Here is a 26,500-nt window from a genome sequence, read left to right on the forward strand (position 1 = left end):
TAAGAGTCAAAAATATGAAAATGCTTCTGGTTCCATTCTCATAAAGTTAAAATAAAAGACTTAAAATATAACACATTGCATTGCCTAACACACATTTTAGTTAGCTTTAATTACCTTCAAAAGCTTAAATAAAAATTACAAATACTTCAAGCTTGTATTCAAGAACTGCCACATTTGTGATAGTTTAATAACTCCAAATAAAAAGTACACTTTTATTAAACTTTTTGTACTACCTATTTAATAAATATAACTCATGAATTCACACTTGTATAAATGAATTCAATGATGAAAAAAACTGCTTACAGATTGCCCCCTTTCGATTTTCCATAAAAAGGCTCCCTGTAAACTATTCGTTCGCATACCTAGAGTCAAGAATATTGCTTCATGTTGTTTATAATGAGGATTACGGGGATCATTCAGCCAATCCTCAATTTCTTGTAGTTCAGTATGGGATGCAACAACTCTGTTCTCGGAATCACTCCAAATAAAAAAACATCGAGTGATCTTGTTACTTTTCAAGAATTCAGAAAATTCTGTGGGATCCATTGACAATAAAGTTTTTTCTGTGTGGGTCGCATGGTCACGACAAATTGCAGACGGCACTCGTTTTTCTGCGCTGCACAATACAGCGGCATTATCAGGTAAACGGTTTAAGGCATGGTAATGATTTTGACAACCATAGTTTATGATGTTTGGCGAAAGGAAAAGTTTTTGAGCATAGCGTGTAGAACAGCTGATGGAATTAGTATCACACTCATAACCCCAGTGCGTTGAATAACAGAATGTATGTAAAGAATATGACATACGAGCTCTTAACAAAATATGAGACTGACATGCATGTTTAAATTTCACGGAAATTTTACGAAAAAGCGCCATGAAGACGCTTTAAATGCGATTTCCGTAATGTAAAGATGTTCGGGTGCTGATCACGTTACATTTATTATGATTCAGTTTATACATAAACATAGCCACTTTGTATGTAATATTTCAATCAGGACAATATCTTATGTAATGTTTCAATCAGGACAGTATCCTTTCATCCGATTTTTAGCAGGTGTGAGAGCCAAGAGAAGAGTTACTGAAGCAAACGAATAGGATGAAGTCAAATTAGTTAAAAAAATTATTAAGTAGCTTTTTAAAAAAGAAAATTATGATTCTTAATTTTTAACTTATGAAAGGCATCAGGAAGCACAGTTTCAAAATATATTTAAACAATAAAATGCGCACACTATATTCCGGAGACAATGTTTCATTAACAGTGCTACATAGGCAACAATTTAGTATGCTTTAATATTTTTTTCTAATCATCTGTATTGCGAGACAGTCGCATTTCAGTTTTCATTATTCATTATACTATCAAAACAATAAATACAACCTTAAATATGCTTTTGGTGTCTTCACTGTACTTACATTATTACGTTTTAGTTTAGCTTTTCATTATTGTATGGGAAGATTCGTAATTATACTGCTTGTTGGAAACGGCTGCTGCAGACAGACGATTACGTAACGGCTGTGCGAAGTCCACAGAAGGAGCGCAGCATTTGATTGGACTATCTTTTATTATTCTTATTTTTTTTCCTTTAGCTGCGAACTAAGCGGGCAAATTCTCTTTTCACTCAGTTATATGTATGCACTTGATGGAGTAATGTAACGTTTTCCGCTTGTGTGAGATATCCATATTAAAATCTTTATATTAATAATCCCTGCTATAATTATTTAATTTGTAACCTGCACGATGTAGCCCTGAGAGTTGCAACATAGTAAATATGGCGTCCGTGACTTTATATTTTTGATGAAATATGGATATTAAAGTCTTGAAAGCAAAACGAAAGTTGCTGAGAACAGCGTTTACGATATGCTGCAACGATATAGCTCAGAAAATCGAAAACAAAAGTTTAAAAAGTGATGAAGTCAGTACATTGTTTAAACAGATTCAGGACAAATTCACACGTTTGGAAACAATTCAAGAAGTTTCGAATTTGTTGCTAAGTGATGATACCCTTCAAGACGAATATTCCGTAGATTTTTTGAAAGCAGAAGAATACCGAGACAAGTTCTGCTTGATTTGCTCGCTATTAGAAAATGCAAAGAAGGCAAATTCGGTTACGGAAGGAACAACAACCGAGCAAAAAAGGAAATTCAAGCTTTCGAATCTTGAATTGAGGAAATTTACTGGAGAACCGAAAGACTTTCTTGCCTTTTGGTCCCAGTTTGAGAAAATTCACAAAGATGACTCTATTGTGGATGAAGACAAATTTCAATATCTGTTACAATGTGTGGTAGCAGATTCTAAAGCGTCAAGACCGGTAACATGTTTTCCGCTAACTAAAGAAAACTGTTCAAAGGTGATTGCACAACTTAAAGAACGCTTCGGTAGAGATGAACTTTTGGTTCAGATTTATGTACGGGATCTACTTTCCATAGTAATGAAAAATGCTGCTGGTCGGGTTAAAGTAGATTTAGCTGAACTTTATGATTTAATTGAGAGCAAGCTTATGGCACTCGAAAGCCTTGGTAGAACTAAGGAAAAATTTGCAGAATTTTTAGAGCCACTTGTTGAGTCCTGTTCACCAGAGACTGTTCTTCGTGCGTGGGAAAGAAACCGCTCGATAGAAGATACTGCGTCACAGCAAGATAGTGCGCGTTCTTTGGATAAACTTTTGTGCTTTCTTCGAAACGAAGTGCAAAGTGAGGAAAGGATTAAGCTCGCTCGTACCGGGTTGGAAACTTAACGTTCTGCATATTCGCGTCCACATTGTGATGATCCGGATTGCTCTACAGCTGCTGCCTTGGTAAATGTTCAAGACAATACATGGAAGGCGAAATTTACGTTGTATTTTTTGTGAGAAATCCCACAATTCTGCCGAATGTTTTTCTGCTCGCAAAATGTCTTTAAAAGATGAACGAAAACTTTTGGTGCAAAAGCGCGCCTGTTTTCGCTGCCTACGAATTGGACATAGTTCACGGGCATGCAAAAATAAAGTAAAATAATTAACTTGTGATAAATTTCACTATATCATAATGTGCTCAAATGGCGAACCTGTAAAGCCAAATGAAACTGACAGTACTGTTATTTCAAGTAATGTATTGTCTAATCAGTCAAATGTTAATGAATATGTGTATTTGCAAACACTTGTTTTAAAAAGAGTATTCGAAGGTAGACAACTTACAGTTCGTACGATTTTGGACAGTGGTTCACAGAAATCTTATCTTTCAGAAAGGGTCATCGCGTTTTTGCATCTGCGCCCTAAATCGAAACGAACCATTATACGAGATTTGTTTGGGGGAAGAGAGACAAGTCCTCATTCCCATTTAGTGTTTGATGTTAATTTAAGAAATTTTGAGGGCACTTATGACCATAACTTTGAAGTACTTTCTCAAAACAAAATATCAGGATGTGTTACAAAAGTAGTTGATCACAATACCCTGAGAGAATTAAAAGAAAGAAATATTACTATTACCTTGTCTGATTTGCAAGCTAAAGAATATGACATTGAATTGCTTTTAGGAGCAGATGCCATCAGGGACATTATTACTGGCAGCCCTCTGAAACTGAACTCGGGTGTAACTGTAGTTGAGACTAAATTCGGATACACTGTGATTGGTAAAGTAAACAGCTTATCTAAAGAAACTACTTCAGCTACTATTCCAGCATTACTACAAAATAATTTGTGCAATAATGTAGTTTCGTTGCATTGTGCTAATCTTAGCGTAACTGAACTCTGGAATTTAGATGCCATTGGCATAACAGACCCAACTGAAGATGTTAAACGTAAACGTCCTCACTCTGACACCGTTAAGCAATTTAAAGAGAATTTAAATATTCTTCCTGATGGCCGATATGAATTGAAACTACCCTTTAAATCTGAAATTCTGTTACCTAATAATACGTCTATGACTTTTAAAAGACATCAAAGAATGTGTCAACGAATTAATGAGGAAAATCAGTTAGATGACTATAAGGTAGTTTTTAAGCAATGGGAAGACCTGAATATAATAGAAAAGGTTCCTGAAACTGAAATTGATGATTTGAGTTATTATTTGCCCCATAAACCTGTTGTAAAGCATACTAGCCAGACAATGAAGGTAAAGCCGGTGTTCGACGCTTCAGCCTGAGAGAGAAATCAACCGTCCCTAAATGATTGTTTAAATAGAGGGCCGAACTTAATTGAACTCATACCTGATATAATTGACAGGTTTAGATTGTATTCCTTTGGTTTATCATCCGACATTGAGAAAGCATTTCTTCAGCTGAGTATTATCCCAGAACACAGAGGTTATTTGAGGTTTTTTCTTCCTACTCTTGAAGAACCTATGATTTACAGACCCTGAAGAGTGGTGTTCGGCGTTTGTTCGTATCCGTTCCAACTCTCTGCATCGATAGAGCATCTCTTGAATAATTCCCCTGTCGAGTTTGACGATGTAATCCAAAAATTAAAGCATTCGTTTTATGTTGACAATTGTGTCATTGGGGTTCACGATATCAAACAGCAAGAAAATTTGAAGTAATGGCTCGTGGTTGTTTTAACCTACGGGGTTAGGAAAGTAATGTTCCAGGTCATTGTATTTCCTGTAGTTCAGGTATAACTTCTCTTCTTGGAATCTTATGGGATTTGGATAACGATACATTAAAATGTAATCTTAATTATTCAATGGATAATGAGGTAAGTTAATGTAATATTTTGGCTATGGTACATAAAATGTTTTCTCCGCAGGGTTTTTTGAGTCCAACTACTTTGTTACCTAAGTTATTATTACAGAAAGCTTGGACTATGAAATTAAAATGGGATGACCCCTTGCCAGAGAACATTCAAAAAACTTTTCAGAAGTGGCAGGATGAAATTAAATATCTTGAGAAAATTAGTATTCCACGACATGTAGAGATAAATGAGAATTCAGATCTACATCTATTCGTTGATGCATGTAAGAGCTCCTATGGTGCATGTGTCTACATTAGAACTGTAACGCCCGTGGGAGTGAAAATTCGATTGATCAGAGCCAAATCCAGGGTAGCGCCGTTAAAATCTCTGACAATACCCCGGTTAGAATTGATGGCCTGTTGCATTGGCGCGAGACTGGTACACTCAGTATACGCCGCCTTAGATTTGCCTGATTTGAACATTATTTGCATGGAGTGATTCTATGGTAGCACTCTGGTGGATTAAGAACCGTGGTGATTGGTCAGTGTTCGTTGCGAATAGAGTAACAGAAATAAACAGTCTGATTCCTTCTCAGTGTTGGCGCCATGTACCATGGTTGCGAGCCGGTGTCGCTACCAGGCGATAGTGTCAATGACGCAGCGGTGTTCTAGGTGGTAGGAGTTGATTTGGCAGGATCCTTGTATGTGAAGGAAGGTGAAAAAGTTTGGATTGTTTTTTTCACATGTGCAATATATAGAGCCGTTCATTTGGAATTGACTTCCAAATGAACGGCTCTATATATTGCACATGTGAACATATATATAGAGCCTATATATAGATTATATAGAGCCTCATTGTCTACCGACGCATTCTTGTTGTCATTGAGACGATTCGTAGCCAGAAGGGGAAGGCCGAGAATAATTTATTCCGACAACGGAACTAATTTCAGAGGAGCGCAAAGAGAACTTAGTAACATCGATTGGGAAAACATTTTGAAGCAAACGGCTATACAACGTATAATATGTAAGTTTAATCCTCCTACAGCCTCTTGATGGGGAGGCTGGTGGGAGAGGTTAGTTCGTGTAATAAAGGAACTGTTGAGAAGGATACTCGGTAACGCGGTTCTTACAACCGAGGAGTTGTACACAGTATTGTGCGACTGTGAGTCAATAATTAACTCTAGACCTCTTACCTATCTGTCGGAAAATCCGGATGATTTAATCCCACTTTCCCCAGCCATGTTTCTCATCGAAAATCGTAGCTTAGGTGTTCCTGATGTTGATTTCTGCGATTCGAAAGGTCTTCGAAAAAGGGCTAGACATCGCCAAAAACTTTTTAATGATTTAAGACATAGATTTAGGAAAGAATATTTCGGCCTTCTGGTACAAAATTAGAAGGATCCATCATCAGAGCTACGGTTGAGTGAACTTGTCCTAATAGGAGATGACGTAAGAAAACGGATGCATTGGCCTTTAGCTAAGGTCATTCGACTAATTCCTGAGAAAGATGGCAAGGTGAGAACTGTAGAACTGAAGACTCAAGCTGGTACGCTGTTTCGTCCCATTCAGCGAGTCTTCCCATTGGAAGTGCAGTTAACGGTCAAACCCACTGATCCCATACACGATAACGCTTTTACTAATCCTATTTCTTCTATTTCTAGTGATGAGCATTCAGATTCTAATGACTCTTCAAATGACTCTAGTAACATCTGCAAGGTGCTAAAGCGTCAAGATTTGGAAGTGTGATCAAGGTGCCTCAGATATTAGATCTCTTCGACTAGGTACTGTATGCCTTTGAGCCAACCTGAAGTCGACTCAAAAGAGGGGGAGAATGTTGGAGACGGCTGCTGCAGACAGACGATTACGTAACGGCTGTGCGAAGTCCACAGAAAAAGCGCCGCGTTTGATTGGACTATTTTTTATTATTCTTATTTTTTTTTCTTTAACTGCGAACTAAGCGGGGAAATTCCTTTTTCACTCAGGTATATGTATGCACTTGATACAGTAATGTAACGTTTTCCGTTTGTGTGAGATATCCATATTAAAATCTTTATATTAAGAATCCCTGCTGTGATTATTTAATTTGTAACCTGCACGTTGTAGCCCTGAGAATTGCAACACTGGTCCCAAGAAAAAATGACCAGAATTCCGCTTAACGGTCCTGCCCAGGAGCTTGTTATGGACTTTTAGATTAATCTTCCATAATCGCAGTGGCTAATCGCACCGACGGTGCGAATAGCTAATAAGCTATTCACACCACCTACGTTCGCGCATGCGCACAATCAGACCAAGTATCAGCATTTTACGCTGATTTCCGTAAGGCAGGGGGTAGCGAGAGCGAAGGTTGTTATAACTCAAATCAAAATCGCGCCAAATTAAAAACTCTCGCCAAGTTTGGCGCTCACCCCGATTATGGAAGAACCGATGCTATTCGCACCAGCCGTGCAATTATCCGCTTAAGCTATTCGCACCAACATTAACCACGCATGCGCATTGAGTTGTCAGATCTGTCATTTGAACCCAATCAAAAGGATTCTACGTACGCGAACCAAAGCCGAAGCCGCCTGAAACTGCTCCCCCAACTTGCGTGACGTCACAGTTTGGTTGGGAAGCCTTCTATTTCAGGCGGCTTTGCTCAAGCTCTATCTCTTATGGAGGACTCCTTTGAAATTATACTGAAACATATTATTGGACTTTCCTTCTTACATCACGAAATACTTGCCGGAGCACTTTGCTGACATAGAAAAGATCAAGGACAAATTTCAAGATTCATACATAGGCCCCCCTCAGTAGTTCAGTTAAACTCATATTTAAAGTAAAATTACTTTACACAAGAACGCCACAGTGAACTGTATCACTAATCTATTACTTATTCAGAGAGCCGAATAATTCACATCTCTCGGCGGCGTCTCAGAACACATTCAATTGAAGTGGGGGAGAGATGGCGCTAGGAAGCTCCGTCGTCATCTCTTGGCGCGTTTATAACACAAAATATTACACATTTTTTCATAGATGGCGAATCTGGCATCAACAATGCAGATGTTTTGAGCGGTAGGTATGAAACCTTTTTGGCTGGCAATATTGACTACCTTTGAAGCTAGTTTATTCCTCAAACATACTAAACCTTTTCCTGATTTACCTATCGGCACTGAATGGTTGCCTCCACATATGAAGTAAGATGAAATTAGTAATACGAGGATTAGTAATTAGGATTCTGATAGGAAACTTAATGTAAAAGACACCCCTACTGCCCTGATTTAGACGAATTCAGATCTCTGAAATAAGTTGCTAAATAGCCTAAGAGTGCTGCTTTCCCGAAATACTTACCAGAAATAAATTTACTAAGTTAGGAAATGTAGAAGATTTGGACATTGGTCCTGATTGCAAGCGAAATAGAGAATTTCTGCTAAAATTCATACTTCTGTTAAAAATAATACTACCCCACATATTCTTATCGAACACAGATAGATCATCGTAATATATTCCCCGAAACTTGAAATAATGCTAATAATAAATTTATTTCTAAATTCCATTGAGATGTTTTAAAGGCTATCCCTGAAACAATAGATGATTATAATGCAGTCACTAGCTACCTAAATTGCAACTCTTTTGAATATTACATGGTTAAGCACAAATATGTCTACACAAATAGTTATCAAAGGATTATTGAGCAACTGTTCTGTTGACAAAATTGCCGCTGAACTCTCATCACTAAATCTTAAAGTCCTTAAAGCTGCACAATTAATAAATTTTAAAATTAAGCCCCTCCATCTTCCAAGCTTACTTAGTAACCAGCCAGAATGTAAATGAAGTCTAAAAAATTGAGGCTATGTTACATTTTCTGTTGAAAATGGAACGCTTAAATCTAAAATCTTTCTACCTCAGTGCTATAACTGCGAAAATATCGGCCATTTTTTTAGAAAACTGCAGACTTTGACAACATTCTTTTAAGTGTAGACAACCGCAACTTTCAAGTAAATGTAAATTAACACGTATTCCTTAATACTGTTGTGATTATCTGATGTCCAGCTGCGTGCGCCGCCAGCTAACGTAACGTTGTTTTGCAATAGCTATGCATGTCCCCATCTGACGAAACATTTTCTTTACCAAATGTTTTGAAAAGTTTGAGTATCGTATAGTAGCTTCTGTGTTTCACAAATAAGTTACAGGACCAACACCGAGCCACACGAAAAGCTCTTACTCTGTAACTGCCAAGAGAACTATATTAGTTTTTATCGTGGATGTTTTCACTTTAAGAAGTATACATTAAACACAAGAAACTGTGAAACCTGATCCCATAAAAGTTACGTCTCCGCTTTAAAATTTGCACACACGGAAACCAAGCCTCGAAATAATAGCGATATAGAAATCGAAAACTCAGTGGATTATGCCCCCATCCCAAGTACTAATATTATCAATACACGTATCCCTTATGATTTCGGTATCATCTTTGATCTGGTTATTAGAGTTAAACAAATTCATGAAATCTTGGTGATGTAAATATTTCTAAATTTATCAAGTTCCTTACAGGACACTTAGACTAGATCCGGAAGGTTAATAATAAGCTACAAAATTCATTCATTTAGCTTCTTTGAACTATTTTGAACTTTCTTTGAATGCTTTGAACTCAGCTACATTTTTTGAACCGTCATTTAGTTATGTAATTCCAAGTTAAACAAGCCAAATATTGCTTTCTTTACACCTACCGGTATGGATCTGAAAGTCTCCCTTTTTGTAAATTCCCGACTATCAACACCCTGAATTACCTCATAACTCCCAGTCAATCATACTATCAACCATATTACTCCCTGCCATATGTGAATTTACAGCCCCAGCTCCTACCGCACAAAAGCATACTCCTAGCACACCTGATATTTTCTCTAGCTCTATTATTACTCTAACTTCTAATTACTTTATTGCTATTCTACAAAGGCCTATCCTCCAGCTATTTTCAGCACAGGGTTCTTCTGCTAATTACCCCACCTTGGTTTACTTCATACATCACTACTGAAATGTTTGGTTTATCAACGATTTCTCTTTTTACACGATTAAGCTTCAGTCTTTCCCAACTCACCATTTGTGCGAAGTTAGCCACAGAAAGACGATATGATTAAATATTGTACATTGCTCTATACAGGATCGGCCACTTATACAGAAGCATGTTACACGAAGAAAAACTGTAAAACAGTCAAAAATGAGAAAAGAGACAATGCTAGAAATATTATGAAAGAAAATTTGAGCTAAGAAAATAAGTATGAAAACAGAGAGTGAATCCTTTTCTAATAAGTTGAATACAACAGACTCTTACTGAGAATACTTAACCATTTTGTAATCATGGTCTTCTGCTGATGTAATTATATCTGTTAAGCAGAAATTATGTTGTAGAGATATTAGGTTATTTCGAAACAGGAGAGATGAAAAATGAGCAATGCCCTCTCCGGGACTTGAACCACGGACCTCTCGAATACGCGCAGAGCGTGCTGACAACTGCACAACGAAGGCATGCTAAGAAGGCGAGAGAAGTACGACTGGGGATTAGGGAAATTAATCCCCAAATCCTGGTGGTGGAGAATAATCATCCATTCCCTTTCTAATTCAGGCGCCACTGTAGAGACATTATGTTATTTTAGGAAGCAGAAGACGTGAAAAATAAGCAGTGCTCTAGCCGTGACTCGAACCCCGGACCTCTCGAATACGCGCCGAGCGTACTGACCACTACACCACGAGGGCATGATAAGAAGGCGGGAGAAGTACCTTATAATACCAAGGTTAACTTGTCTCCGAATCCGAGGTTAATCCGTAAGCTAAGATTACACGTGAGATTTTAGTGACGATTTTCACCCCCTCCATATTTGGTCCACCATTCCGAAATGTGCGCAAAGGTCCTTTACCATGCGAAGTCACTATTACATGGTTACAGCTGTTTATCATAGCATGCTGCTATGTTAAGCCCGTTGTAACTGAGGGCATTTAGGAATGGGAAAATCCTTTATGTGAAATATTGATACCGAATAAGCAAAAGCAGCAGTGACCAGGATGATCACCACTAATGCTTTCGAGAATGAAAGTTCCCAAATATGCTGTTGTACATTTATTACGCATTTTAGGGAGTAAAGTTTCGATTTGTGGTAGGGACCTTTCTTGCCTTAAACGTCTCAACATCTGTCCAGCGTCTTACTTATTATTAAATTAAAATGTTACCAGAATAAAAATAATTTTATGTTGAAATTATGGATCATTTTCTTAGAAAGAAGTGGGAAAGCTCATCTTGTTTAATGTTCCAGTGCATTTTGTTTAGAACTGTGATTTATCTCAAAACTAAGAATTACTGGGACAGGATTTTGGAGGACTCCTACGAAATTTAAGCACTATTTCTACTATTGAATAATGAAAAATTTATGTCTAGACATGTATGTAAGTTTGTTTGTTCCTCTCAATTGTGGAAAAATGGTGGCAACTAGAGCCACCCGTCTAGTCTCATAGTCACACAGAACATAGGACACATATAGTTCTGCGATCTAGTATGTGTACCTCGAAGCCCGAATTTTAAATTTTGAAATTGTTTTTTTATTTATTTTATATTTTGTACGAGTTTAAAATTTTGATTAACAGATTTTATGATTTAAAAGGAGCGTGTTGTAACTCTTCGATATTTCGATTGTTTTATCCTTTACATGGCGAAATATGGTTTTGGAGGAAGCCATTAGAAACGTATTATATCGTTCACCCCGAGATTAAATTCCCCAGAAATCATGATTCAACGGCTAGTTCATTGAACAAAAAATAGAAAGAAATCTTTGTTAGAAAACAGTAGCGATAAATAACATAGCTATCATAGCGACTGTGGAACAGTTTGAATGGTGAAGATGTCGCGAACGTTTTGCTGGATATTATGATGGATTTGTAGTTTCACGAGGCACTGTTTATGAACTGTTCTTTTTTCAGAACGTTGATCCTCATGCACATTTTTTCTTTACCAATTCGTGTTCTCACTTCCTTTATGTGATTTTCTTTAAACTCCAAAAATTCAGGCTACGAGAGAAGAAATTAATTTCTCAAGTTTTTGGATTACTTATTAAATTGATAAATGAAGTGTACAGGGTTCAACATCCAAAATCGAAGTTTATAATGCGCTTTTTAGGTATTGAGGGAGCTGTAACAAAAGAGCTTGCGTTTTCAAAAAGAATTGCATTAGCAGTTCAGTTGGAATAAAACGTACCGATAGGAGTGCAGCAAAATGTACGCACTCGCCAGACGTCGCCATTCATCATTTATGTCAAAGATCTTCTAACAAGTGTGTAGTTCTTTCTGAAAATGTATTTGCCAATGACAAGAAAATAAATTTAAAAAAAGTGGATACTCTCATTTTCTCTATGACTGAACTTTAAAAAATATACAGATTAGTCAACACCTACAATCTCATCGGTCTTCAGGGAGAGGAGCAATGGGTGTTTTCGAAGAACTAGCATTGAACCTCTGACATACAACACACCTACTTATAACTTTCTTGACAGTCTTTCGTGTTTTCAAAATCCGATATTGTTCTCCTAAAGTGGATATCAAAAATTATACTCCTGCATGTTTGTTCATTTCATGTTTAGCTCTAATTAATTTTGCTACAATAGGATGATCTGAAGGAAGAATAATAGGAAATCGGAAATTTTCTGTATCATCTCTTCTCAGAATTCTGGTTTTAACCCTAAGGATTCCGTTAGAATCAATCATTGGTTGGAGTACACGTAATCATTTGTCATCTAATCCAGAAAATGATTCACTCTGCACTAATTTCAAAAGAGTTAATTCGGCTCCTTTAATTTCTTCCCCCGTAATTGTTCCAAAAGTTCTTTCATTAGGACTTAGTCTGACATTTTTAACAAAACGGAAGGTCCAAGATATTACCTTTAGAATATTATTGTATTAAGAAATCTGATCAAAATTAACTTCAGTCATAGCATTCGAATTAACTGCAGAAATTATTGTCTTCTTTCTTCAGGATTTATAATGTCAAAATTCGGTGCAATTTCAGAGGTAGGTCATTTTTCTGGATCATTTCTCAACCAGTGGGAACCCTCCCACCATTTCGATTTGACTAAGATTTCCGGACTGCATCCTCGGGAAGGGAGGTCCGCGGGATTTTGCGTTCCAGGAATATAATTCCAGTCGTTTGGATTACTTAGAGTACGGATTTCTTTCACTCTATTGTGAACGAAAACGGGCCAGTTTTCCTTCTTTTTGACCTAAAATAATATATCCATGGAATCATTCCAATAATAAATAGGCAAGGTTTCTAGTCTGAAATTTTCCTTAGCACTATGTGCCAGTCTAGTACCAATCGTACAAGCTAAGAGCTCTAGTCGTGGTATGGAGATCGGCTTGATAGGTGACACTCTGGATCGAGCTGAGATGAGTTGACATGTAACGAAATTTTCATTACAGCTTCGCATAAATATGCATGTGGCATAAGCAGATTTACTCGCGTCACAAAACACATGTAAAGATAAATCGGAAATTCTTTCGAAGTCAGTAAAAATTCTTCTGGGTATAGTTATTTTTTCCAAATTGTGCAAATTATTTTTCCAACTTTCGAATTTGTCTGAAATGCTTTTAGGTAAACTGTTATCCCATGAAATCTTCTGTTTCCAGCATTCTTGAAACATTAGCTTTGGAATCAGAGTAACAGGAGCTGTAAACCCAATCGAGTCAAAAATCCTGTGTACTATTGACAATATATTCTTTTTGCTCACAGGCTGTTTCACAGAACTGTCTTTAAAATCACAGGACAAAGTGTCATTTGATAAATTCCATTTCAACTCCAGAACTGATACAGTTTTATCGAAGTCTTCACTGCAAGGATTTCCTTTCAAAGTTTCACCGCTATGTTCATTGTAACACCATCCCCTTAAATCAAATTTAGCAGTAGACATAATTTCCTTCGACACGTTAATGAAAGTGCTTAGTTCTTCAATAGTATCAACACTGGCCACACAGTTGTCAACGTACATTGATTCACTTAATTTCTTAGCTACCTCTTGTTGGTGTTCAGGAACATTCTCGAGATGATAATTCAGTGTGGCGGCGAGAAAAAAAGGACTGGCATTAACGCCAAACACAACGCGCTTATGTCGATATATTTTCAATTTTTCAGAATCTCCTTTTTCCCACCACAGAAATCTAAGAAAGTCTCTATCTCGAGGACACACACCTATTTGCAAAAAGTCCTTACATATATCTGAGATAACCCCATATTTACCTAGGCGAAATCTGTTTAAAATACTCGGTATTAATTACAAATAGTTTGGGCCCTTTTCTAAACAGTCATTTAAGGACACACCATTCTTTTCCTTCGCTGAGGCATCGAGCACAGGTCTAATCTTTGTGGTTGAATTTTCCTTAATTACAGCCCTATGTGGCAGGTAATTTTCGGTTTTCTTATCTCAACAGATTCTATAATATTTTCTTCAGCCCATTCGTTAAAAATATTTTCATATTCTTTCAGACAGTTTTTTGACTGAAGATTTTTGACGTAGGATATATAATTGCTAATATTATGTTATCAGGTAAAACTGCATGTCTTTCTAACCAAGGAAGAGGTACCTGGTATCTACCCTCACTATCTCTCTTTAATGACTGACGAAAATATGTTTTAGCGATTTCGTCAATTTCCTTTCTTGTGTAGGTTGTAGCAGGATCCGTTATTCCTAACGAGTCAAGACACCATAAATCCGAAATTTTAGCATCATTAACATGAAGTGACAATACAGTTTTCGTACTGTTAGAGAACTCACGCCTTTCAGTTTTCCCCATCTTTGTCCATCCTAACCTGGTGTATACGCATGATAACCCACATTTTAGTTGTCTAACCTTCCCTGTTAGAAGCTTTCCCGCCACATCTGCACCTAAAATAATATGAATTTCTGGCGATTTTTCATACATCAAATCTACAGATTTATTCTGCATGTCAGTTAAATAAATTCCATGTTTTCGCAGTTCAGTAAGATATGTATCTCTAAGAATTTGAGGAATATCAGTACATATTTTATCCTGATCCAAAACCTGAAAATTACAGTGATAATCACCTTTAAGACTACTCAATCTAATTAAATATTTACTATGAGTTTTTTCTTTTCAATTCCTCCAAACAAACCATGGATTAATTCTTTACCACTTGTTTTATAATTCATTATACTAACTGCATACTTCGAAATGTAGGATCGCTGGGAGCCACTATCTATTAAAATTCTCACATATTTTTCGATTCCATCCCCACGAAGTTTTACTACTAAAGTTTGCAAATTTACTAACTGCATGCAAGATTTATTTGTCAAAACACAGTCCTTTTTATCATTTTCACCCCCTATAATGTCTGTAGAGTTATTTCCGTGAGAATCATCCTTAACAGTATTACACATTATTGAAAAATGAGCTTTACCGCAGATGGAACATTTAACTTTGGCTTTGCATAATCGAGAAATATGGTTAGGCTTCAAACATTTAAAACAAAATCCGTTCTTCAGGAATTTTTGCCTTTTTTCATCTAAGGTTAAACGAATTGAATTCCGACATTCAGAACTTTCATGATCTGAATCGCAAAATATGCAGTTCGAATGTTTATAATTTCGATTCTCATTTGTAGACAGCAACTGCGAGGTACCCGTTTATCATGCCAAGTTGACAGCTTGCTTTCGCGTTTTGTTTGTCGGGGGGGGGGAGGAAAAAATTGACGCCGCTCCTTTTGATTGCAAAGCTGTTTTTTTCCCGTGCAATTAATTGCTGAGAAATAATAAAACCCATTAAACTGTGTAAATCATATTTTAAACTTTCCTTTTTTACTTTATTATATTCTAGGATTAAATCAGAAGGAAGGGACTTAAGAATAATTGGACATAGAATACTTCCATAAGTGTCAGATGCGACATTTAATGCTTCTAAACTGCGTGTTATGTTACGTAAGGCGTTACGTTCGAACAATGGCTAGCTCAGAAGTGATTCGTAAGTCATCTACCCGAAGAATTAACAGCTATCTTGTCATAAATGGAGTACTTCATTTAAACTTAAGCAAAAAGATTTATTTACACATAAAGACAAGTTAAAAGAATAAAAAATATTTATCTAGCTACAATATCTAACAACATCATGCACACATCGTTCTTAGCTAACTAAACCGGAACTGTTTGTTTTTCTCTGGCGTCCCATGACGTCAGTCTCTATCTGGCTTTTTATTCGTTGGCGTAGTGATGCCATTCCCAACATCCTCCCCCTTTGAGTTGCTGGATAGCTACTCAAAACATTCAAGTCTATCAAGTTCAGTCTAAGTGGCATCTTAACAGTTCTACCAGCTCGTGTCTTTATAGTCTTAGAACTGTCACATACATCGGAAACATCAGTTGAGTCCGGAGATTGGGGTGACCCAGAAATTTCTGAATGATGAGAGGTACGCAAGTCGCCTCCACGATGAGAAACTGAAGATTTTACAGATGATTGATGTTTTTGTGGATCCCTTGGATGACATGAACCTGACAAATCATCATCTTGGATTTCTAGAGGAAACACTCGTTGTATTGGACGTACTAAATTGTTAGTTTGCGTTCTTAATCTAACTGTTCTCACTTTACCGTCTTTTCCTGGAATCAGTTCCGTAACCCTGGCTAAAGGCCAATTCAATCTTTTCTTGATATCATCTCCTATCAACACAACGTCATTCACTCGAATATTTGGAAATTGTGAATTTTGCTGTCGTTTTTGAATAAGTAGTCCTAGATATTCCTTTCGAAAACGTACTCGGAGATCTTCCATTAATTTTTCACGAAATCTGATTCTTTTCCTGAGATGATTGGTGTCTACTGTGTCTATATCAGTTACATCTAAATTGGATCTATGGGTCAGAAACATGGCAGGGGTAAGTGGAACTAAGTCTTCTGTATCTTCGGATAAATACGTCAGGGGTCGCGAATTTACTACCCTTTCACATTCGCACATAACTGTTTCCAGTTCTTCATAGGTAAGAACAGCTCTGCCCAATGTTCTCCTAAGGAGTTCTTTGACTACTCGAACAAGTCTTTCCCACCATCCGCCCCACCAGGCAGCAGTGGGGAGGATGAATTTCCATTCGATCTTCTGTATTTCTGTTTGTCGAGTTACTTTACTCCAATCAATTTCTAACAAATTATTATAAGCTCCCCTAAAATTTGTACCGTTGTCTGTATAAACTACTCTAGGTCTTCCTCTTCTAGCAACCAAACGTCTTAATGATAACAGAAAAGCATCAGTGGAAAGCGACGTTATTAACTCTAAATGAATTGCTCTATGAAGAGCACACGTGTAGAGAACCATCCATACTTTGTCCCCACGTTTTACAAATAGGGGACCTGCTAAGTCAATACCAACTACTTCGAAAGCTGCAGCAGTTTCCACTCTATCAGCAGGTAAGGAAACTGGTTCAGTGATGAGAGATTTAGTTTTGTATCGTCGACATTTAATACAGTCCTTCAGAACACTACGTATCGCTCTTCTTCCTCTTGTAATCCAGTACTTTTCACGCAATATACTTAGCAATATCTGGGTTCCAGCATGACAGTTTTCTCGGTGAAAATATTCAATCAGTAATCAGTAATATTTTCATATTCTTTCAGACAGTTTTTTGACTGAAGATTTTTGACGTAGGATATATAATTGCTAATATTATGTTATCAGGTAAAACTGCATGCCTTTCTAACCAAGGAAGAGGTACCTGGTATCTACCCTCACTATCTCTCTTTAATGACTGACGAAAATATGTTTTAGCGATTTCGTCAATTTCCTTTCTTGTGTAGGTTGTAGCAGGATCCGTTATTCCTAACGAGTCAAGACACCATAAATCCGAAATTTTAGCATCATTAACATGAAGTGACAATACAGTTTTCGTACTGTTAGAGAACTCACGCCTTTCAGTTTTCCCCATCTTTGTCCATCCTAATCTGGTGTATACGCATGATAACCCACATTTTAGTTGTCTAACCTTCCCTGTTAGAAGCTTTCCCGCTTCTAACAGGGAAGTATAATCAGTAATATAATTTATCAGGAAGAAGAATAGGTGAAATGAAGAAAGTCTTATCTATGCGTTCAGTAATTCGAGTTTTAACTCTGATAATTCCGTTCACATCTTTGAAAACACACAAGTTCCGAATAGAGGTTTCACTAGGAAAAAATTGAGCTTGCACATTACGAATCAGCAGAATTTCAGCATTTTCAATCTCCTGTGTTAGAAGTTCTCCCTCCCCGTCTAGTATCATGACGCGATCTTACATTACTGATAAATCTCAATATCCATGCAACCATTCTAACTATTGAATGGAAATTTGAGAATTTAATGGCATACCACGGGACTTTCTCTTCCGACAAATTAATATTACATAACCTAACCTTTCTCCTTTCAAGTGTTATTTCGGGTATTTCTGTTGTCAATATCTCGGTATCAGGCCAGTTGTCTGTTGTTTGCAACAACCATGCCGGGCCTTTCCACCAGCAGGATTCTAACAATTTCTTAGGGGAACACCCTCGCGAGATCAGATCAGCGGGATTTATTTTTCCTGGAACATGTCGCCATTCATTATTAGGAAACAAATTATTTATTTCTTTTACTCTGTTCGAGACAAGAACTGTCCAATCACCACGTTCTTTTAACCAGTATAAAGCTACCCTAGAGTCGCTCCAAAATATTGTTTTAATCTCATGGGCATTTAAAGCTTGCTTCACTGAATATGCCAACCTGGCACCAATGCAACAAGCCATTAACTATAACCTAGGGATCGTTACTTTCTTCAAAGGTGCAACTCTGGTTTTTGCTCTAACAAAGTAAATTTTTACCCCGTGAGAGGTTCTCGTTCTAAAAAAAAATGCAGGTGGCATATGCCTCTTTGCACGCATTTACGAAAACATGCATCTCAGTAGAATCATTTATTTCAACATAACAATAGATTTCGATATCTTTTAATGCATCTATTCTCTAAACCATTTTTTAAAAGACATTTGAATATTATCTGGTAAGGGAGTATCCCACTTTAGATTTAAATTCCACGTTTCTTGCAATAAAAGCTTAGGTGGTAAGATTGCAGGACTCAACAAACCTATTGGATCAAATATTTTCTGAACTGTAGCTAAAATGATTCTCTTAGTAAAATTCTGATCTTCACTTACAAGATCAAAGTTTAAATTACACTTAAGAGTGTCCTTATCAAGATCCCACAAAATTCCCAATACTTTCGTGACACCAGTACTATTAGAAACATACTTACATTTTACATTACTCTCCCAGTTTCTTAAGTTAAAGCAACCCCGTGACAAAATATCTTTTGCATTTACAATAAAATCTTCCTGCTCCTCAATATTTGCAACATCAGAAACACAATTATCTACGTAAAAAGAATATTTCAGTTTTTGTGCTACAGCATGAAATTCAGATGGTACATTATCTAATAAATGTGTAATTGAGGCTGCTAATAAAAATGGACTCGACTTTAACCCAAATACTACTCTGCGATGTCGGTAAACAATCTGTTCACTCTCGGACGGATAAAAAACCTCAAGAAATCTCTATGTTGAGGGGCTATACTTAGCATCAGAAATGTTTTCTCAATATCTGAAGATAATCCTATTGAATGAATTCGAAACCTATCAAGTATGTCTGGAATTATTTCTAGTAAGTTCGGACCTTTATACAAAAGGTCATTCAAAGAGCATTTACCACTTTCTCGGGCTGACGCGTCAAAGACAGGTCTGATTTTTGTAGTGGTACTCTCCTTAATTACTGGCCGATGAGGTAAAAGATGTCCCGTCTCAGCATTACCAGTTACTTTTTCAATTATATTCAGTTTTTCCCATTCCCGGAAAATCGTAGTATATTCTTCTAAAAATGCTTTATCTTGTGCTCGCTGGCACATCCTTTTATGCCGCTTCCAAGTTAAATCTTTATTTGTCGGCAAATCGGCCACATCAGATTTAAAAGGTAAACAAAGTTCATATCTACCGTTCGAAAGAATTTTCACATTATTTTTAAACTCTTTCAAAACTCTAGAATGTTCTAAATTCTTTCTATTATTTTCAATGGGATCTGAAATACCTATGGATTCTAAAGACCATAAATCTTTTATCGAATAATTACTAACATACAACGAAATTGCATTCAAAACAGTATCATCATTGCTATCTCCAAATGACTCATGCTTCCCAGTTAACACATGTCCCAAACAAGTGTCAATCAAAAATAACCCTGACTCCAAACGAACAGATTTATTAGTAAATAAACCGCCCACAATATCTGCTTCCAAAAGCAGACCGATCTCACGATCAGAAGAACCCAAATCAGACAAACTGACGCCTCTAACTTTCAGTTCATTAAGAATTTCACTAGCATTCACTTTTGGCACTGTGCCACAAATTTTGCTCTCGGAAAGTGCTTCGATTTGAAAGGAGAAAGTTTCATCTAATGCCGAAATCAACAAGCTATAAACATCGTGAATCTGCATTCGCGTTTCTCTTCCACCGAATAACGAATGCTTCAATTTAATTTGCCTTAATGGTTTTAAATTTAAATTCTCTACTAATTTTTTACTGACATACGAATGCTGAGATCCTGTATCCAGTAATGTGCGTACTTTAAGCTCAACATTCTTAAATTTAATTTTAACTATTAGAGTCATTAAATAAACATTTTATATTTTACAGTTATTAGTTAATGTACTGCTTTCAGTTACTTCCCTTTTAGACTTTTCATTTGCGCCTTTTCCTTGGCGATCGGGACACATTAAAGAATGGTGATGTTTATTACAGTACATGCAAGAATTTTTTACTCGACATGTTTTAAAAGTGTGTCTAAATCTGAAACATCCAAAACAGGCCCCTTTTTTAATTAATATATTTTTCTTAGCTTCTAATGTCATATTCCTAGCAGAAAAACATTCTTTAGTTGGGTGCCGTTTTTCACAAAAGAGACAGTTAAAATTGCGCTCACCTGGGCACTCAGAATTTGATGTACTTACTAACGCAGCTGCGGTGGCGGAATCTAAATTTTTATTTAGTGTATCCTTTTTCTTAGAAATATGGTTAGAACCAAGCCCAGTGCGGGCTAACACGACCATCTCTTCTCCTTTCACTTCTTGTTTCAGAAAATTCATCAAATTTTCAAGGCATCGGTCATCAGGCTGAGGTGCTTCTTTTAAATTTCTGTTTCTCTCCCAAGCAATTAATACTTCTTCGGGCAGGCAGGATTCAACTAAAGGCGTTAAGAAATCACCATACTTGCGTTCTTCCAAGACTTTCCAAAGCTCTAATCTTGGTTTCTAAATCATCGTAGAGAGTGGGAAGATCCATCTTCACACGTCCACTGCTTGCATTACTCATAACCATGCTTAGAAGATCTCTGAAGTATATCTGTACAAGTAAGTCTTCTCTTCCAAACCTCTCTCGAAGCTGGGCGATTGCTTTCGGATAATTCGACGCCGTTGCCGGAAAGCTCCACACTACCCGTGCGGGTTTGGACTGAGGAACAACTGCTTACAGGAGGTACTGGAATTTATCTTCATCTGGAATCGTCGGATCTTCATGGATCTTCGAAAACTGGCTCCAAAACGTCAAAAATTCTTTTGCTTCGCCGTTGATATCTTTAGTTCGATCTTCGGCAGTTTAAATTTGCGCTTCTCTAGTAATTCAGTAGGTAAAGGATTCTTCAACAGCTTTTCGATTTGAGAACACAGTTCAAAATATTTATCTCTATAAGGCTCAGACGAAATAAAATCTTCTTCATATAGCTTTTCAGCTTCTTTAGATTGTAGAATTAGCGACGTTACTTCCTTTTGGCAAATTTCAAGTCGATTAAACTTGTCTCTAAGCTGTTGTTCCAGAATCGAAAGTAGCTTCAAATCAGGAATATCTGATTTCAGTTCTGCATCAATTTTGTTTGCACATGTGGTAAAGGAAGTTCTTAGACATTTTCTTTCGGTTTTCAGCTGTGTAAGCCTCCATTTTCAATTTATTTTAGCTGTTACCGCGCCCCACGTCTTGGCGCCACAATGTTATGTTACGTAAGGCGTTACGTTCGAACAATGGCTAGTTCAGAAGGGATTCGTAAGTCATCTACCCGATGAATTAACAGCTATCTTGTCATAAATGGAGTACTTCATTTAAACTTAAGCAAAAAGATTTATTTATACATAAAGACTTAAAAGAATAAAAAATATTTATCTAGCTACAATATCTAACAACATCATGCAAACATCGTTCTCAGCTAACTAAACCGGAACTCTACGTTTTTCTCTGGCGTCCCATGACGTCAGTCTCTATCTGGCTTTTTATTCGCTGGCGTAGTGATGCCATTCCCAACACTGCGTATGTGAGTCTGACACTGATCAAATAATTTTCTAAACGCTTTAATATCATTAGAATTTGTCAATGGATTAATTTTCAGTAAATTATCAAAGTGTGCATTAATCAACCCATCTTTACTTCCGAATCTATCTTGTAGTAAATTAATAGCTGAATCATAATTTTCGGAAGAAAGTGAAAATCCTTCTATAGTACTTAATGCAGTGCACACAAATAAACTTATCTACTTTTTCTAAAGATTTGTTTTTATGAATTGCCAAATCAAAACAGTTCCAAAATGAAAGCCATTGGCTGACATCACCATAAAATTTTGGAATAGATATTTTCGGCAATTTAATACGTTCTCGTCTGTTATTTTCTAGTGTTTGAGAAGATAATTGAGAATTAGATAGATTTCTATCAATAATAGTAGAGTTTTGGTTTGATAACCGAATTCGTTTTTTCGCTCTAAATTTCCACAACAGAATTCTTTCGCGATATTCTTCTATAGTTTGAATCTCTTCATCTAATTCTTCTGGTTTCAAAATACTTTCGATTTCAGAATCAGCTATTTTAAGAGATTCAAACTTATCATTCAACAGTTCTAAGTCTTCGTCTAGCAAATTTATATGCACAGAAGACTTATCTAATTCTAATTCTATTTTCTTAAGAATTCTGGTAATGGACGTTCTCAAACCACCTCTCTTTTTCTTTAGTTTAGTAATAACTTCTACTAACATTTTTACTGAATCAAACATATAAATCTTAAAAAATTCAATAAGTGCCTTTCAAATTCAAAATACATAAATCATTAATGTTGTAAGGATCTTAAGTTTTACTAACGTTTATTTTATTTTAAATCTTTACTATCACTTCTTATTTTCTACTTCCGGCCAGAATTAAAAGCTTTAACTTATTTATGCAAAATTTGTCTGGCGAACGCCAAGTACTTAAGTTGTGGCTTTTTGCCAAGCGAGAGAGAGGAAGGAGTTAGTCGAAGCAGGCCGCTTGCCTCAGAAGTTTTACTCGGTTGCTGGTTGCCTTCCAGGCCAGAGGTTTAATCCTCGTGATAATTTTAAACGTATTGTAGTGTTAACAGTTCTCTGTACTACATACGGCTTCCTGTTATTATACGGCCAATCTTCCACGTAGGCCCTTGTTTATTATTCCAAAGTTAAGTTAGAGTTTAGTTAATATTTTTATATTCTTACGTTCAGACCACAAGTGGTTGGTCTCTGTATTCCGAAGTCCGGAAATTATTGTAAAGAGTGAAAAATAAAGGGTTTCGTATACCCTTCCTGTGTACGACGAATGCAAACAGAGCCAGGAGAAATAACGGCAACTATAACCCGGCTCCCAAACGGAAGATCTACTTATCGGACAGGACTCTACGCAGCAAATGTCGCCGAATTGTGGAAGGAACACCAGCGGCGGAGGAAAAGATACAAGGAAAATTTGAACGGCCAGTAACGAGATCCAAGCAGGAACGAGAGAGAAGTGTCCCGTTTCCGCCAAGACCAGCGGCCATCAAACGGCCAAGACCACAGGCAGAGGCGAAAAAGAAGGTATTCAAGGGTGACCGAACTGGAGGGAAAAGAAAGCTCCTAGAGGAAGGAACTGAAGGGCGAGCCCGCACAAGAAGGAGGATAAATCAAACACGAATCTTTGCTACCTTCCAGGACTGGGCAGAGAAAAGAATGTCCGAATATCACAAAGATAAGTAAAACTTTATGTTACTTTGCAAACTTAAGTTAATCTTTCATTCTTACTGCAAGTGGCAGATTTCAATATGTTTCACCTCATGTGAGTTCTACCCTTATCGCCAAAAAGGCGAGAAATGAGTTGTTACCTATTTTGGTATTATGTTTTTCAATTACTCGCGCGTAAAACTAAAGTTGATGCATAATAGGAATGTGTAAATACTTGAATATTGTAAAAGTTATTGTAGAAAATTTTATTTAAAAGATTCTGACAAGAAAGAAGTTTTGGTCTGAAAGACTTTTGAAATGTAGTGTTTCATTGTAGAAGAATTGGCACTTGCTTGGAAAAAAATAGAAGTTAACAATGTACTACTAATGTATGTTTTAAATTGCGTAAAATTAACGGCATGTTAATATGTTCTTATATACAATGTGAACTGTTATTTTAAATGTTAAGAAATACTGTGATATGGTAAAAGTGAAAGTAATGCAAAAAATTTTAAACTTATTCGTGTGACTGTAAAAAGACCAAATTATTGTGAATATGTGTTAAAGGTTGAATGAATGTAGTTAGGCTCTCTGACGCTACACTTCAGAGTTAGCCACTTTCAGAATAGTACCTCAGGGTTTAGAGATGAAGATAAGGTGTGTTATGAGGTCTTGTTATGTTGAATTTTAACACGTTAGTGTTTTGATGGCAGGTAGTGTGAACACTTGTACATAAACACATTCGTGTTCGGTGTTTTCTTTTACAACACATGTCAGAGAGCACGGGGAGAGATAATTAAATAAAGTCATGAATGAAATAAGAATGTTAGGAGAAATATAAATATTCATGTTACTTGCCATTTAATTGTGTAACATTTCATTAAACTAGTTTTCCTTCCAGATCTCTGGAGTTAACCAGATTTCAACTAAAAGCTCCTGTTTAGATGCAGTACAGATGGAAAGTAATTGTCCATGGAGCTGATAATGTAAAAACAAATTTTTTTAAAAAAATTTCTAGTTTCTAGTGAAAAATGTTTGTAAAAGATTGGCCTCGCGTTAGATTCTAGAGCTAAAAGTTTTCAACAAGGTCGTTTAAGACCTCAGTTTCAAACTAATTAACTCTGGAGGGAAGTATGTAAGGATCTTAAGTTTTACTAACGTTTATTTTATTTTAAATCTTTACTATCACTTCTTATTTTCTACTTCCGGCCAGAATTAAAAGCTTTAACTTATTTATGCAAATTTGTCTGGCGAACGCCAAGTACTTAAGTTGTGGCTTTTTGCCAAGCAAGAGAGAGGAAGGAGTTAGTAGAAGCAGGCCGCTTGCCTTAGCAGTTTTACTCGGTTGCTGGTTGCCTTCCAGGCCAGAGGTTTAATCCTCTTGATAATTTTAAACGTATTGTAGTGTTAACAGTTCTCTGTACTACATACGGCTTCCTGTTAATATACGGCCAATCTTCTCGGAGGCCCTTGTTTGTTGTTCCAAAGTTAAGTTAGAGTTTAGTTAATATTTTTATATTCTTACGTTCAGACCACAAATGGTTGGTCTCTGTATTCCGAAGTCCGGAAATCATTGTAAAGAGTGAAAATAAAGGGTTTCGTATACCCTTCCTGTGTATCTTGTCTACTTCCCACATTTATTGAACATAGCTTTAGTAAGCTCCCTGTTCCGAGTCAGGTCTTTGAATGTTCCCAAAGGAAGTAAGGCGGAACACTGAACCTGATAATGTCAATATTTAATTAATTTGCTTTCTTCGCGGCACGGGATGCCAAAAAATGTAATGCTCATGTTATGATTAACAGCATAATCATTCTTAGAAAATAAAAGGTAAAAGGCTTACCTTTAAGTCGATCTTCTTTCTCGTTCCGAAGGCGTATCCGGGAATGTTCTTATTAATTACATTCATCAAAAGGCACTACTCACGGAAAAAGAGAGGCTTCTAAGATAATAAGATATTTAATTTACAATCACATCACTAAACCAAGATATATATATAACACAGTAGAGAAGGATTACATGTTTCACTCAATCGTCCATCACGTGTTCTTAGTTTTTGCTGTGCCCATGCGCAAATCACGTGGTTGTCGGTGAGAGTTTCAACATTTCTTATGAATTTGTAATAATAATTAAGTGGAAAATGCATTATTCCTGGACTCTTTTTGTGCTCAAAACTAATGCATTTTGTGTTACCATTTTTCAGACACATGAAAACGCATGAGCAGCTTACAACGTTTCTGTAAAAGTATTTTTAAGTTATTTTATTTACTTGTGTATTTTATTTTATCCTGATGTGAACATTCCCGGGATCACGATCGATTACTTTTAGGCTAACAACTGCTCTGAAGGAGAATATATTGGCTGAGTCAAATATATAGCTGATACGTTTGATCGCATCGTGTGATGACAATACGATGATTAGGGAAAATGAGGTATTGCCACTCGCAAATCAAGACTTTAAACTGAAGAATATTCATTTTATTCTTCCAAACTAGTCGCCATTTCAAATGCTTTCAGGCTTTACTGATATTAGTACATCAGCACTACTTTCAGGTAATTTTACCTTCCTGTTCCTTTCAGGAAATTTTGTCGCCGATGCATTCGATGGCAGCAGTGCTTAGTTAAAATCATGTCTATCCTGTTCTCCCATACTCGAATCGACGTGTTTCCTCATTATGGCAATGATCAGCTACATGCAATCGCTCATATGGTAACTAATTTGCCGCTGCATGCTCAGCACAATCTTGGATAATGATACAGTTTCCGGCACGCGACTTTTACTTGAAATGAAAAAAGGTTTCAAATTTAAATACCATTCACATTTTGCTGTATATGGGATAT

General features: G+C 36.6%; 1 protein-coding gene across 3 annotated transcripts in view; it reads right to left on the bottom strand.

Moving 5' to 3' along the window:
* LOC118201890 (uncharacterized) overlaps positions 1-25,603 on the bottom strand; it is an 80,291-nt gene extending 54,688 nt beyond the window's left edge. Inside the window, exon 1 of one of the 3 annotated variants that reach the window (XM_085818775.1) lies at positions 25,503-25,603. In XM_085818775.1, the coding sequence (XP_085674901.1) occupies positions 25,503-25,568 (66 nt within the window). In that variant the 5' untranslated portion in view covers positions 25,569-25,603. Of the gene's footprint in view, positions 1-303; positions 907-1,410; positions 1,511-25,502 lie in introns of those variants that run through there. The other 2 variants (XM_035374052.2, XM_035374051.2) reach the window with 2 other exon arrangements.
* Positions 25,604-26,500: the final 897 nt, after the last annotated feature.

The sequence above is a fragment of the Stegodyphus dumicola genome, chromosome 6 (assembly GCF_044657685.1).
Source record: "Stegodyphus dumicola isolate Sdum_Otavi_A_Nest chromosome 6, ASM4465768v1".
NCBI classification, from domain to species: Eukaryota; Metazoa; Arthropoda; class Arachnida; order Araneae; family Eresidae; genus Stegodyphus; species Stegodyphus dumicola.